Source organism: Mastigoproctus giganteus, chromosome 3, assembly GCF_048544385.1.
Source record: "Mastigoproctus giganteus isolate SK-2022 chromosome 3, ASM4854438v1, whole genome shotgun sequence".
Taxonomy (NCBI): Eukaryota; Metazoa; Arthropoda; class Arachnida; order Uropygi; family Thelyphonidae; genus Mastigoproctus; species Mastigoproctus giganteus.
The window spans coordinates 809,087-825,631 of record NC_143577.1 but is presented as its reverse complement, the minus strand read 5'-3'; the positions used below and the strand labels follow the sequence as shown (position 1 = coordinate 825,631).

The 16,545-nt window shown below is 39.2% G+C and overlaps 1 protein-coding gene across 4 annotated transcripts in view; it reads right to left on the bottom strand.

Annotated features, from left to right (window-relative positions):
* Positions 1–16,545, bottom strand: part of LOC150087600 (uncharacterized) — a 268,271-nt gene that overhangs the window by 34,498 nt on the left and 217,228 nt on the right. For 3 of the 4 annotated variants that reach the window (XM_090369160.1, XM_090369161.1, XM_090369162.1), the window contains exon 7: positions 15,592–15,678. The exons of the other annotated variant lie outside the window; for it this stretch is intronic. In XM_090369160.1, the coding sequence (XP_090225286.1) occupies positions 15,592–15,678 (87 nt within the window). The remainder of the gene's footprint in view (positions 1–15,591; positions 15,679–16,545) is intronic. 4 annotated transcript variants of the gene reach the window in all.

Here is a 16,545-nt window from a genome sequence, read left to right as displayed (position 1 = left end):
GGTTGAGAAGATGAAAGAAAATACTTGTTGACATTAGACTTGAACTTCTGTAGACTGTAATTTTCAGGAAATACGTATGAAGGAAGGCTGTTCCAGGAAATGGCAGTTGAATGAATAAACGAGGAAGATGAAAAGTTGGTTCTGTCAGTTTAAAGTTGGACAGTAAATGGATGTTGGCAGCACGTGTTTGGATTGTTTTGAAAGAGTGAGCGGGAATTATAGAAGCCAATTCAGAAGAACAGTGCCCTTGGAAGTATCGGTACAAAAGGTATGCAGCAGAAACAGAACGTCTATGAGACAGAGAGAGGAGAGACTCTGTTAGAGAGGAATCATTAATTAACCTAACTGCCCTCTTCTGAATGCAATCCAGAAGCCTGAGAGAGGTTTTCGGGGCACCATCCAAGATGTGGATACAATATTCCATGTTAGGGCGGATTTGCGATTTGTACAGAGTGAACAGTTCTTTTGAAGAAAAGTAATGCCGAGAGCAAAAGAGAAAACCAAGTTTTATAGATGCAGAGGAAGCAGTATTTGTAATGTGCTTGTGCCAAAAGAGATTAGAAGTCACGGTAATCCCCAAATGAGATATCTCATTTTGCCTAGAAATCGGAGTGTCACCAAAGATAAGCATAGGAGCAGAAGAATCCTTTTTGCGACATATAAGACAAGACTAGGTTTTAGAAGGATTGAAATCAACTACGTTGTCTTTGCCCCACTGGAGAATTACCTGGAGATCGTCATTTAAGGAATTGGTAGCGGATATTCGAGAAGTTGAAGCTGATTGAGCAGGGCAAGGTTTCTCAAAACTGAAAGTTGAATGCAATGTCTATCATCAGCATAACTATGGATAGGATTTCCAGTCAATGGAAGAAGATCATTAATATACAAGAGGAAAACTCCGCTACAGTTCGTAATTTTCCCGCCTTTGTGATACGATAGTTATATACCGTACTAGATAGCGTTAGTTGAACTTCGTTAGCAGTTAAATTGTACGTTTAAATAAATACATATAACGACTTAGATTACAAACGTAATATAATTAATTATATTTAACGTAATTAATAACATAACATAATTAATTATAATTAATTAATAAATTAATAGAATCATTTCACAGACCAGAGCAGCAAAGCAAAAGGCGCAAGCTAATGGAAGTGCTGTGGCTCAGAGCAGAACTGAGGGGGGCAGTTGTCCTCTGACTCACAGCCTTATAAAATGCACTGTTTGCTTGATGTTTGCAGAGCAATCAGGTACGGGACATGATACGGCCAAGGGGGATGTCTTTGTGTGTGCGCGATGCAAGGAGTGTATCGATATCAGGCAACAACTCGGCGTTCTTGTGGGCCTATATGAGAGCTTGAAGGACAGGGTGGATGCCCTCGAAGAAACTAAATTGAGGGGCCCATCAAGCTCTCAGCTGCCCACATCAACGCCAGAGCTTGCACTTGGCCATCGCGTGACACAGAGGCAACCCCCCAAGGCAGAATGCGCTGGTCCCGAAGGAGCTAGTAGTTGTTGGTGACTCTATTATCAGGGAAACGGGGAACATGCTTTGTAAAAAAGATAGGTGGAACAGGACCAGGGTATGTCTGCCAGGGGCAAAGGTTGATGACGTTGTAGAGCGATTATCATCTTTTAAGGGTACAAAAGGTGATATAGTTGTACACGTTGGCACTAATAATATTAAGAGTAGGAGACCGGCAGAATTACTTAACAAATACAGGTCACTGTTGAACAAAAGCCGAGAATTAGGGTTGAATTTGAAAGTGTCTGCAATTCTGCCCAGACACGATAGGAGGGAGTATATGATGAGAGCCTTGTCGATCAATTCGGCCCTTGGAAAGATTGTGCAAGGCTCAAGGGGTAGACTTTTTTTCAGCCTGGACTGTACTTGTTAACAGGAGAGATTGCTTCTACAGGGATGGGATACACTTAAATAGAAAGGGTGCAAGAATATTTGCTGATGCTATCGAGGCAGTGTTAGGTGGGTCGGAAAACTGCTAGCTTGGGGGGAGACAAAGACCAATAGATTGACAGTAGCCACTGGCAGAGGTGAAAGAGATTCTTGCACTGCTTCTATTAGAATGAGCAGAAGCCTGAAAAACAAGATGCATGGTATTTCAGAGACTGCTGGGAGCCATTGCGGTACAAGTAAACACATGGGTTGTGTTAGGGTAGCTAAGAATAGAAACAGGTGCAGGTATACTTGCGTGTACACCAATGCTAGGAGTTTAGTAAATAAATTTGATGAATTTGAGGTATTGCTCAAAACATCAAAGGCAGATATTGTTGGGATATCAGAGACGTGGTGTCACACAAATATAAGGGATGCAGAACTGCAATTTGGTGAGTACAAAGTCTACAGAAAGGATAGACAGGATAGGAAGGGGGGAGGGGTTATGCTATTAGTTAAGAAACACATAAAAACCAAGGAAGTGAAGCCAGTCGACATCGCTGGACAGTGCAGTGTTGAGTCAGTTTGGTGTGACATAAGCATTGGGAGATCAAAATTGAGAGTAGGAGTGTGCTACAGGCCTAATGACTGATGAGTATAATAAGGAACTGTACAGGGAAATAGAGTGGGCCAGTAAATCAGAGAGTCTTATAATGGGAGATTTTAATTTCCCAGATATTGACTGGAATTTGGGTGCTAGTTACTCACACACTAGCAGGGATTTTGTGGATTTATTGGATGATTGTTTTCTACATCAGCATGTTCGGGAGGCAACTAGAGAGAGTAATACTCTTGATTTGATTATCAGCAGTGATTCTTCATGCATTAAGAATCTGCAGATAAATGAACCACTAGGTGACAGTGATCACAGTGTGCTGAAGTGGGATTTACTCAAAGAGGTAACTACCATTAGGGGTAAAGGGAAGGGTTATTGCTTCTGTAAAGGCGACTACGATGGACTGAGACAGTATTTAAATTCTATACAGTGGTACCAAATGATGATGTTACCAACAGCAAATTCAAAATGGGAAGCATTCAAAGAACTTATCTTGGAAGCTACTAGACTTTACATACCAACTAAGAAATATTGTTCAAGGTTTAGGCCAAAATGGATGTCAGATGAACTAATGAGGCATATGGCAGAGAAGAAAAATGCATGGGATACTTACAAATTAACACATGACACAGAAGCCTATGATAGATACAAGTTGATATGCAACCAAGTTACAAAGGAGTTTAGGCAGGCGAAGGCAGATTACGAGAAATCCTTGGAAAGGGATGCAAAGAAAAACAGCAAAGAGTTCTTTACTTATGTAAACTCTAGAAGGAAGGGGATGAATCAGATTGGTCCACTTGATATTGATGGGTCAACTGTTGATGATCCTGCTCAGGTAGCTAACAAACTAAATGAATATTTTGCATCAACATTCACACATGAGGAGTTATTCAGCAAGGCGAATGCCAGAGGTGTATTCAACTCTAGCAGTAAGCTACGGAATCTTGAAATAACTGGGAGTAAAGTGGAGGAGAAACTGTTGAAGATAAACACAAGAAAGGCACCCAGGGTGGATGGGATCTATCCAGTTATATTAAAGGAGGCAGCAAAGGAAGTAAGCAAACCCTTAGCCATAATTATGAGAGCTTCCTTGGACTCAGGGGAGGTACCCATAGACTGGAAATGTGCAAATGTGACCCCAATTCACAAAGGAGGATCAAAGGCTGACACAAGTAATTATAGACCTGTGAGCTTCACTTCTGTTCCAGGAAAATTAATGGAGGCACTGGTTAAAGAAGCACTGCAGGATCATTTAGACCAGACTTCAGTTATAGCTCAGACACAGCATGGTTTTGTTAAAGGGAAGTCTTGCCTGACCAACTTGATTGGATACTATGATGCAGTCACAAAAGAACTGGATGCAGGGAATAACTTTGATATTATATACTTGGATCTTAGAAAGGCTTTTGATACTGTTGCACATGGAAGACTGCTACACAAATTGGAGCAGTGTGACATTGGAGGCAAATTGCTGCTATGGATAAAGGGGTGGTTGAGGGGGAGAAGACAGAGAGTGGTAATCAATGGACACTGCTCATCGTGGACTAATGTTATTAGTGGAGTCCCCCGGGGCTCAGTGTTGGGTCCATTATTGTTTTCTATATTTATAAATGATATTGATGATGGTATATCAAGCTTAATATCCACGTTTGCAGACGATACAAAGGTTGGCAGGGTTGTCAAGGACACTACTGACACTATGCTGCTGCAACAGGATCTGGAAAGGTTGAGCAAATGGGCTGAGAGGTGGCAAATGAAGTTTAACATTGACAAATATAAAGTACTACACATGGGAAACAGCAACCCCAGAGCAACGTATCAACTCTGTGGTGCTACACTGACCGTGGTAGAGAATGAAAGGGACTTGGGGGTGGTTGTGCAGGCAGATATGAAGTTCTCTGAGCAGTGCAGATGGGCTGCAAGAGTAGCTCATGGAGTATTGTCAATGATATACAGGAATTTTTCCAGCAGGGATAAGGAAGTGATTATTCCATTGTATAAGGCAATGGTCAGGCCACACCTAGAGTACTGTATACAGGTCTGGAGGCCTCATTTCAAGAAGGATGTAGAGCTGCTGGAACGAGTACAGAGAAGGGCAACAAGATTAGTGAATGGAACAAAGGGGTGCTCTTACGAAGAAAGGCTTAAGTTTTGCAAATTACAGTGTCTGGAGACTAGGCACCAGCGAGGTGATCTGATAGAGGTGTATAAAGCCTTGAATGGTTTAAGCATGCTCAATGCTGATGGGATTCTTCCTCTAGTTCAGAAAAATCACCTGAGAGGGCATAAATTCAAATTGAGGAAAGACAGATGTTGTAGGATAGACGTGCGGAAATTTGCCTTTAGCCAGCGGGTGGTTGGTTGGTGGAACAGACTTCCATCCCTTGTAGTGGAGGTTGATAGCCTAAATAAGTTTAAGGCTCAGCTGGACAGGTATTTTAAACGAACAGAGGGGTGAAGTGGAAGTGGGTTTTTTTTTTTTTTTTTTTGGCTGATGCTGCATAAGCTTGCTTTCTTGCATCAAATGCCTCTACTAATGCTAATGCTAATACTAATGCTAAAAGAGTGGGGGAAAGAACTGAACCTTGAGGGATACCAGCATGAGTGGAGAAGTTAGAAGACAGAGAGCCATCTACCATCACCATCAGTGAGCAATCGGGGAGAAAACTGGATAACCAATTACAAAACACAGTTGGCAAACCATAAGATGAAAGCTTGTTTAGAAGTCCTTTATGCCAAACACGATCAAAAGCCTTTGAGATGTCAAGACCAACTGCTTGTGTTTCACCGAACTTTTCCATTGAATCTGTCCATAAATGGGTAACATAAGCCAGAATATCAACAGTGGATGGATACTGATTGAATCCATTCTGGCGATCATTGATCAGACGGAAGGTTTCTAGGTAGATTAAGAGTTGGCAGTTAATCAATTTCTCCATTACTTTAGAAAGAGCAGAAGTAATTGCAATGGGAAGATAATTGGATGGGAGGGATTTGTCACCCTTTTTTTAGAACTGGCTGGATATGAGCAAATTTCCAAGCAGAAGGAAAAACACCTTTGGAATAAGAAAGTGAAAAAAGGCGGCAAAGAACAGGAGTAAGTTTAGGAGCACAGGTTTTGAGAACTAGTGGAGAAATACCATCAGGATCTGTAGCTTTCTTAGCATCAAGATCCGTCAAAATCCTTCTGACATCTTTTTGATGGAAGACAACAGAAGGTATTGAATGGAGCGTGTTGGGAATGGTGGGAGGTGTTTTACCAAGGTCATTAATACATGAGTTGGAAGAAAAATAGGATGTTGGCAGGTCAGCTTTATCCTTGGCTGAAGTGACAACAGAACCAATTGGTTTTGACACAGGTGGGAGCAGAGATGGGCAAAATTTGCGTCCAATAGCTGTGGCAAGAGACCAGAATGCTCGGCTACCATTAAAGCAAGAAGCAAGATTTCTACTCTTAGCCTGTTCAAACTCTAGTTTGGACTGATTAATAACTGCTTTACAATTGTTGCGAGCTTTGGTGTAAGCAGAAAATGAAACTGAAGAATCGGAAACAAGCCAATTAAGATATGCAACATTCTTCTCTTGAAGAGCCTTAGCACATTTATTGGAAAACCAAGGTTTAGATAAAGGACGAGATTTTAAAGTGCAGTATGGAATAAAGGATTCCATTTCTACAAGAATAATTTTGCTGACACAATCTAAGCAAATGTTGACATCAGAAGTTTTGAAACAATAATCTGACCAAGGAAAAGAAATCTCGCAGGTCATCCCATTTTGCATTCTTGTAATGCCAAACGAGGTTGGGAACAGCCATGAGATAAAGGCTCCATTGGAGAAGAGACAATCACCAAGTTGTGATCTGAGGTGCCTAAAGGACCACTAACTTCGACCGTGTACTTAGAAGGGTTGTCTGTGAGAAAAAGATCAAGTGTGTTGGCTGTACAGTTAGGATTGTCCGGTATTCGTGTAGGTAAGTGAGCAATCTGTGCACGGTCATTGGTAATTGCAAAAGCTTCAGCATCTCAACCAGCCGTGTCAGCGTGACTAGAAAACGGAAGCCAACTGGAGTTGTGAACATTAAAGTCACCAAGGAAAATTACCTCACTGTTAGGAAAGTTGGACTGGAGAAAGTCAAGTTGCAAAGAGAGGCAGTCAAAGAGCTCCAAGTGATTGGTGGAGTTGGGAGAATGGTAGAGACAACAGATGAATTTGACACAATGAGGTAGAGAGATTTTAAGCCAGAGGAGATTCCAAATTACCAAGTCTCTGACAGGGAATATCAGAATGGACAAATGCACAAGTACCACCTTGGAGGCGAAAGGAATCATACAGCGAATAATTTGTGCAACTGAGATGAGCAGTAGTTGAATCAACAGATAACTGAGATTCTGTCAGAAAAAGTACATGGGGTTTGGCAGACTGCAAGTCCAAATGGACGTTGTTGAGATTAGAATTGAGACCACATATATCTGTGAAATGAACTAGGAAGTGTTTGGGAGTTTTAGATGGTTTTGCAGATAAGCTTACTCTATTAGTTTGACAATTAATGATGTAATTTACCCTTAATGCTATATTGCTCCAGTTTGTACAGCAGTCTTATGTGCAACGGTATCAAAAGCCTTTCAGAAATCCAAGTACACATGATATGAAAATTATTTTTTGTATTGAGTTCCTTTGTCCCTTTAAAATAGCAACCTATCAGATTAGTTAGACCATACTACCTCTTAACAAATCCATGCTGTGACTACAGTATAATCTTCCTGTGCAGATGATCCTGCATTGCTTCTTTAGTCAGTGACTTCAGTATTTTCCCTGGAATACATGTTAAGCTAGCATGTCTATGATTACTCATGTCACCTTTTGATCCCCCCTTTATGAATTGGTGATATGTTCACACATGTTGAAAATCCTAACAAAAACAGTGCAAGAATGAATACTTCAAAAATTCTACTTAATAATCTTTTGTTACTTACTACATGTTACTTTTGTTAATGCAACTTAGATCTCTCTCCTCTGGGGGAGAAGAGAACTCACTCAGTGTAGTTCAAAAGGAATGCTAGATCAGTAGATCCCTACCCCAGATTGATGTGCCAGGGATGGTAACTCCTGCCACCACCATCTGGGTTAAGTGGATAGTCACTCAACATGAACAACACAACTTCATGCTACATATATACATATTAATTAGGCCTGACGTAGCCGAGTGGTCAGGAGCAAGAGTGCATAGCACACATTCCTTGAGTGGACCGGGGTTCAAGCCCATGACTACTAAATACGATAAATATTTGTATTGACGATTTATTGTAAACTCTACCGACTTGGTTGTCGTGCCGTAGTATAAACAGAAAATTTATTTATTTATTATGATAAGCTCTTGGAAAGACTTTTATTAACCTAGCTACTAGGCCACTACCAAAGAGCAGCTCTGTAGTCAGACAAACAATTCGGCTTCAAGTCATGCAACAACAACAAATAAATACAACACAGAATACTGAAGGTAAAATATATGTCAGCCATCTCTGTTAATTTTGTTGGTGCCTTTGACAGCCTGCGGGGAGCCCCAGCATCCTCAGAAGGCTATACCAGGCCAGGGGGGGCAGATCTAGGTTCTTGGGAAACCAGGGCTGGTGTTCTTAGTGGGCCCCTTTTTGGTATTAGTATAATGTGCATGGCACAATGTGGTCCTTCCTGAATAATATAATCGGTCAATTAAGAGGAACTATTAGCTCCCCCCCCCTCTCTCTCTGCCTCACTAATATTCCATTTATTACTGTTAGTAAAGATAACAATCACAGTGTTTATACATAATATTTTAGGAACACATTTTAGCTACAAAAAGTGGGAGCTTGGTTCTACCAGGTATCCACATAAGTGCAGTAACCACTAACATTTTAATTGTGAAAACCTTGCAACTTTCAGAGGATTTTGTTTGAAAAGCTGCTTCAAAGTTTGTAATAACTATTAATCATTTAAATATTCGAATGTCGAAAGTGTCTATATATACTGTAAATAATAAATAAGAAAATGTTTTACAAATGAATAATAATACCCTAACACGAAAAAAATACAAGTTAGGTATTTGGTATTAACTGCCTGGATGCACATCAGGTTTCTGGCAGCATCAGCAAGTAAGGATTTTAATCTTTATGTATATTTGACTTTACTTAAATTAATATCTGTTTCCAATTGTAATCGTAATTTAAACTGAATATTAGAAAACAGGCTTTGTGTGTCGGGTTGCATTATATCATCAAAGTTTCTTGCGATGACCGACTAACTGGTTAAAATAAATTTATTAAAATAAAAATGATATATACATAAGATAAAACAGAAATAAAATAAGATAAAAGAGTTAAAATATAATATAATAAAAGCATTAAAATACATAGTAGCTTTTGAAGCAAAGTGCCTCTTCATCAGCTAGTCTGTGAATGGTGTACTTCAGTATACAGGGTGTCTCAAAAATATTGGTACAAACATTTAGGGTAGGTAGGTAACATCTAAAGGAATGTGAATTGCATAGGAACCAATAACTGGAAATATCACCGTAAGTCGGTACATGGCGCTGTTCATCAGTTTGAGAGAGGGAAAATTTTTGGTTTACTCATTCAAGCAGTAGTTTCCGCACGAAGAGCATGCATCGATATAAGAACTGTGAGCTGGCAGACATGCACCTAGTGTATGGATTAGCAGAGGGCCCACACACACAGTGCGCCCACCCCATGCGGCACAACATCGCTTTGCAATAAATGTGTGGGCAGGGATGGTCGGTGACTGCTTAGTCGGCCCATACCTATTAGCATCCCGCATGAACTCTGCTAAATATCAGATCTTTCTTGAACAAGTTCTACCAGGGTTACTTGACGATGTTCCAGCAAATGAGTCGCAACATTTGGTTACAACAAGACGGGGCGCCTGCCCATTATGGAAGGTGTGTTCGTGAACAGGCGTTTTGGGTGTCGATGGATTGGCCGTGGTCGACCCGTTGCCTGGGCCCCCAGCTCACCTGATTTATCGAGCCTTAATTTCTTTCTGTGGGGGGGCCCATCAAACCTATCGTGTATGAATCGCCTGTGGAGACAGAAATGGATCTTGTGGCGAGACCGTCTGCGCTGTTGCTACTGTCAAAGAAACTCCAGGTGTGTTCAACCGTGTCCGCCAATCCATGCCGCGTCGGTGTCACGCATGCATCGCATCTCATGTTGGAACCTTTGAGCATCTGTTGTAACATCATGAAATGCATCCATCTTGTACTCCATTGTTAATATTATGTCAAATAAATGCTTGCCACTAATTACTGTCTTGTGTCATTTCTGCTTCTTGTGCCTCTGCTACTGCTTTCCCGTGACGTTTCTGGTTATGGGTTCGTATGCGATTCACATTCCTTTAGATGTTACCTACCTTCCTTAAACATTTGTACCAATATTTTTGAGACACCCTGTATATTGATGGTTCACAAGTGAGCTGGGCATGATCATGTGCCACAAGTCTGGTGTTGGTAAAGCAGAATTACGTACACGTGATAATTGCCAGTGCTCATTGCAGTACATTCTATAATAGGGTGTAAGCGTACTCCCTCGTGCGATTCATAGTACTATTATTGGTGGCTATGTGTGCTTCAAGCCATAAGTGCTGGCGGTAATCACGTGAATATTCGACGATTTAAATATCCCGTTGGGGATCAAGATTGTGCTGGTCAACCGAATAATGTTTGGCGACTGCGGAGCATTCAAAATTAGCGGTTCGCAGAGCCACCTCATGTTCAGAAACCCTATCTTTCAATCTTCTACCAGACTAACCTACATAATATCCCTCCCCCCCACACACACAAACCAGACACGTAATACGGTATACGGAACCACTCCGCAGAAAAGGAGGAACAAGTGTTTTCACCTTACAAATAATAGATTGTAATTTCCTACCCAGAAGTTGCACACATTGTATATGATGGAGATGCAAAATCATAATGAGACGTTCCGTTACGCCCGGATAATAGGGGAAATCCTAACAAGACGTTCCAATATGCCCGCATAATAGGAGAAATCCTAACAAGATGTTCCGATACACCTGGATAATATGACCTATTATCCGGGCATATCGGAACATCTTGCTAGGATTTTGCGTCTCCATCATGTACAATGTGTGCAACTTCTGGGGAGGAAATTGCCATTATTATTTCTCAGGTGAAAACACCAGTTCCTCCTTTCCTACGGAGTGGTTCCGTATACCGTATTACGTGTCTGGACTGTGGGGGGGGGGTGTTATGTAGGTGAGTCTGGTAGAAGATTGAAAGATTGGGTTTCTGAGCATGAGGTGGCTCTGTGAACCACTAATTTTGAACGCTCCTCAGTCGCCGAACATTACTGGGTTGAGCAGCACAATCTTGGGATCCCCAATGGGATATTGAAATCGTTGGCTATTCACATGATTACTGCCAGTGCTCATGGCCACCAATAATAGTACTATGACTCACACGAGGGGATTACACCCTATTATAAAATGTACTGTATTGCAGTGTGATGAGTGCTGGCGATTATCACATGTACGTAATTCTGCTTTATTGACACCAGACTCGTGATACATGATCATGCCCAGCTGACTTGTGCTATTGTAACCATCAATATATACTGAAGTACACCATTCAGAGACTAGCTGATAAAGAGGTACTTCGCTTCAAAAGCTACTATGTATTTTAACGCTTTTATTATATTATATTTTAACACTTTTATCTTATTTTATTTCTGTTTTATCATATGCATATATCATTTTTATTTTAATAAATTTATTTTAACCAGTTAGTCGGTTGCCGCAAGAAACATTGATGATATTTAAACTGGATACTTTAGACTTAATATTCACAATTAATTAATAATTTTGTAATTGTAATAATTGTAATTGTTACTATAATACAGCCAGGCCTTGCATAATGTGAGTTTAATTAATGCATTTTTCCAGTTACCGCTATTTGAAAAAATTATACCACTTTTCACTTTACAAGATGCAAATTTCCAATTAATGCGATCTTTTTTTTTTTTTTTTTTTTTTATGCGATAGTTGAAAAAGATTTGAATCGTGCGTTAAGCTTACCACATGTCGGACAGGAAATAAACAAACGTTTGCCTGCTGCCCGCCTCGGTGTGCTCCATCAACCACTGGAAGATGTGTTACTTGTTTGTTTCCCACTAATAAAGTCAATGCAGACTTTATTAGTGGGATAATTCCATAATTATTTTCATTATCTTTTACATTGTATACAGTTAAAAAGTTATTTAAAAAGTATTTTTAAAATTCTTTATGGACATTCCAGAAGGTCAAGGACCAATTATAATTTTTCTTATTGATTATTATATTCGATTAACGTGTTTTCCGCGATGCGTCGTTCATGGGACAAATTAATCGCGTTAATTGAGGCCAGCCTGTATAGTCAAATTCGTAACTCTTCTATTGTTCTTCTTCCAACAGCATGGTCTGATGATGGGTATTGGCAAACCTGAAATTTACCTTAACATATAGTGATTTAGGCAATTGCTTAATAAACTATATTATTAATTTCACTTGGTATTAAATATAGTAATCATTTACTATACTTTCAGATTTAATCCTAACACACAGCTTTTTCTCAACGTTGCCTATTCTTGTTTAGAAATCCTCAGATTTCCTATTCTTAATATCATTGGTATGAATGTGCAAACACTATTACCTTTTATGCCGAAGATAATTACCTATCAGAATGCAGAATTTCCTTGCACTCTGCACAATAAAATGATCTTTGGTTGTACCATATCCTGCTACAGATGCTTCACAGACATGCAACAAGTAATGAAAATTTTCTTCTTCTTCAAGAGGAGTGTTTCCATTTACAATGGGTTTCCACAGCCTACAAGATATTTTTTGGTAAGAATTTTTTTCCCGCCATAAAGTGTGGTTCAAGGTGTCTTGGTCAGTTAAAACTCAAGCTGTCATGCACTCCCGTACTCCACCCATCCATGTCCTCCCAGGTCTTCCTCTTCTCCTTCTTCCAGGAGGTAGCCATTTCAGGATCGCCTTTGGATATCTGGTTTCTTGCATCAGTTTTACATGTCCATACCATGTTAAACACTTTTCTTTGATAGTGTCGATAACATTCTTTTTCACTTCCATTTTCTCTCATGTCTTCATTCCTTTATCTGTCTCTTCTAGAAGTTCTTGCTGAGCTCTCCAAAAATCCATTTCTGTGGAGAGCAATTTGTTTTCCCCTCGCCTATTAAACGTCCACGTTTCCGCTCCATACAATAGAAGACTTTGTACAGAATTTAAAATGCCGATAGCCTTTCTGATATCTGCAATTCTCTTATTGATCTCTGCTTGGGATGATCCATCACTTTGTAAAATCAATCCCAAATATTTGAATTTATCGACTTGTTTCATTTTAAAACCTTCAACATTTAGAATGTGTCCTGATCTTGAAGACAACATTTCAGTCTTGCTAAAATTAATTTTTAGACCCCATTGATATTCCTCAAACAATTTACGACATGCATAGTCTGCATCTTCTAATTCTTGTACTATCACCACCTGATTGTCTATTAAGCGGCAGGACCGGCCAGAGTAACTTAAGTCAAGTGAGTTCCTGGTCTGCCTCCATGGGGAAAAAGTGGGGCAACGTTGGGCCTCAGCAGGGATCCAGCAGCTAAATGACCAGATGAACAATGGTACACGACACCACACAAATAAAATTCCCACACACTTTTAAATCTCTGGCTTTTCCAGTCAACTGGTTCACCCACAATGTAAACTACGCAGAGATGGGGGGAACCTCTGGTGCCGTTTGACCCTAAACGCACTTTCACTTTACCTGATTGTCTGCAAAAAGTAAATTATGAATATAGATGTTCGTATTGATCTGCAATCCCATTTTGTATTTTTTGACCAGGATATTAGGCAGATGTCGATATAAATTTTGAAAAGTGTTGGCGACATGCAACAGGCTTATAATAAGCCTTTTGAAGTGTGGAATTCAGGTGATAAGGCTGATCCCACTTTAATTCTGCATCTATTATTCCTGTAAATTGCCTTAATAATGTTAATCAATTATCCACCAATATTTGCCTCTTTCAGTGTTTCCCATGTGTTTTTCAGTGTTTTCTTGGAACACTGTCATATGCCTTTTCAAGGTCAATGAAAATCATAAAGATTTCTTTTCCTTTCGATTGGAATTTTTCAAGAATCTGTTGTACAGTTGAGATTTGGTCTATACATGACCTCCCAGATGAAAAAGTTCGTTCTTCTGACACCTCGAATCGGGCTTCTAAATGGTTCCTGATCCATTTTCCAAGAATCTTTAACAGCAGGTTCAGGACACATATTCCTCTGTAATTTGAACAGCTTTTCCGATCGCCCTTCTTATAAATTGATGTAATATATCCTGTTGTCATTTCTTTCAATATTTCTTCTCCTCTCAGTATATTATTTAACAGTTTTTGTATCAAAACAGCCACTCCTCTTCCTCCGTATTTCAGAAGTTCCATATAGGCTCCTCCAGGTCCAGGTGATTTGCCATTCCTTCCCTCCTTTAGTAAGAGTTCCACTTCCCTAACAGAAATGTTTAAGCCCGAGTCTTCCACACCGAAATCCTCCACAGACTTGAACTCTTCCCGATCTTCTTTTAAAAGTCCTTCATAGTACTTCATCCAATCTTTCAAAGGTATTAATTGCAAACCAGCATTGTATTTATTCTGTTTTCTCAAGTATTTAAGGACCTTCCATGATTCCACTGAATGCTTGAAGCCCAATTTGCTATTGTCATGCACTTCCTTTCCAATTTTTCAGTTTTTGCTGCTACTACCGATTGGCTATTTTCTTCTTTTCAACATAAATGTTCCTATATGCATCATTCCTTTCACCCAGCCATTTCTGATATGCAAGAGTCTCTTACGAAGAAAGGCTTAAGTTTTGCGAATTACAGTGTCTGGAGACTAGGCACCGGTGAGGTGATCTGATAGAAGTGTATAAAGCCTTGAATGATTTGAGCATGGTCAATGCTGATGGGATTCTTCCTCTTGTTCAGAATAATCACCTGAGAGGGCATAAAATCAAATCGAGGAAATTCAGATGTAGGAAAGACATGCAGAAATTTGCCTTTAGCCAGCGGGTAGTTGGTTGGTGGAACAGACTTCCATCCCTTGTTGTGGAAGTTGATAGCCTAAATAAATTTAAGGCTCAGCTGGACAGATATTTCGAACGAACGGAGGGGTGAAATGGGAGTGTTGTTTTTTTTTTGGGCTGATGCTGCATAAGCTTGCTTTCTTGCATCGTATGCCTCTACTAATGCTAATGTTTCTTTTCCTCTACAGCAACTCTTACTTTCTCTGTAATTCAGGTATTTTTTGGTCCTTGGCTCTTCTTTCTGCCTAGGATTTCATGAGCTATTTTTTTTGCAATATTTTTTAAATATTCGCAGATTTCTTTAGTATTACCTTTTATCTCTATGTTAATTGCAGCATCCAATCTCCAGGTGAAGTTGTTTCTAATGTTGTCATTTTTGTATCATTTTTGTGTAATTTTTGTATCAAAACAGCCACTCCTCTTTCTCCGCATTTCAGATGTTCCATATAAACTCCTCCAGGTCCAGGTTATTTGCCATTCCTTCCCTCCTTACTAAGAGTTTTACTTTAACAGAAACTTTTAAGTCCGAGTCTTCCACACCAGTAATGAAAATTTTAAATGCCAATTCAACTGGGAGAAATACAAGGAACACTTCCCTGATTTTTCTCCCTTGGGCCAGGGCATTCCCATTGCTTTGCTGTTGTAGTCTGATACATGACTTTGACAGTCATATTTCTTTTTTCATGATTTTGGCTTAAACTGAAACTAAAAATACCACTCTAACTATGAGATATGCAAATAAAATGATATTGCTAAACTAATCCAAAGTTATGCCACAGTAGTATGCTATAAATTTATATTACATTATGTATTATAATGTAATATAAATTTATAAACACTTCTAATATTAATTATACTCCTACAGAATTACAGAAAATTTTATAATTTTTTATTTATTTTTTTTTAACTTAGAAACCAAGAAGGAAATTAAACATACCATACGTTTGTATAGTTTTACCTCACATCTTTTTCTACAGGTGGTTCGATTATAAGACTGAACAAGCAAAATACCATTGGACAAAATCTGAAAACAGAAGTATTATTATATTTATCAGAAAAAATAGTGAAAATATGCTGATTTCCATTTTTATAAATAGGGAAAAGGTGGACCTTTTCCTACTCTGTTTCTTTTGACTAGCAGGATTTAAAAAGTCAAAAAGATAAAATAGCATGAGAAAGTTTTCTTTTTTCATGATTTTGAAAATGCCAAAATATAAAAACTATTTTATAATTTCAAAGTTCCATTTTTTCAATAAACAAAAATTTTTTAATATGCTGTTGTTGTTGTGGGGGTTTCATGGCGCATAAGCTACTTTGGCTGTAATGCGCCTATTCATTTATATTAAAGAAAAAGAGAAAGAATCGTACTGTCTGATATGTCCTTAATCAGAAAAGATTAAAAATTCTAGTTTGCTTCAGAAAACGGAAAAATTCAGATATATTTTCCTTGTCACCTATCAAATTCTCTAGGGTTATTGGTTGTTGAAGGATAACCAGTGATTGCAGGGTTGAAATTCTGTCTTGTTTATAATAGAGGCAGTCAATGAGAATGTGTTTAACAGTCATATTTATATAGCAATGTGGACATTGTGGTGGATCATCTCCTGTGAGTAAATGAAGGTGGGTCAGGTAAGTATGACCTATTCTTACTCTTGAAAGAATTACTTCTTCTCGTCTTGGACATCTCCTCTCATCTGGACACTCGAGAGCCAGATTTTCGGAACCTGTTTAATCTGAAAGAGTTTATTATTCGTTTGGAAATGCCATAGTGCTGTCCATTCTGATAGGCATGCAGCATGAATCATTAGTGCATAGTCTGAGGCTGGAACAGGGATATTGGTTAAATCTAAGCTGGTTGGGTTTTTGTAGCTTTATCAGCCTGTTCATTGCC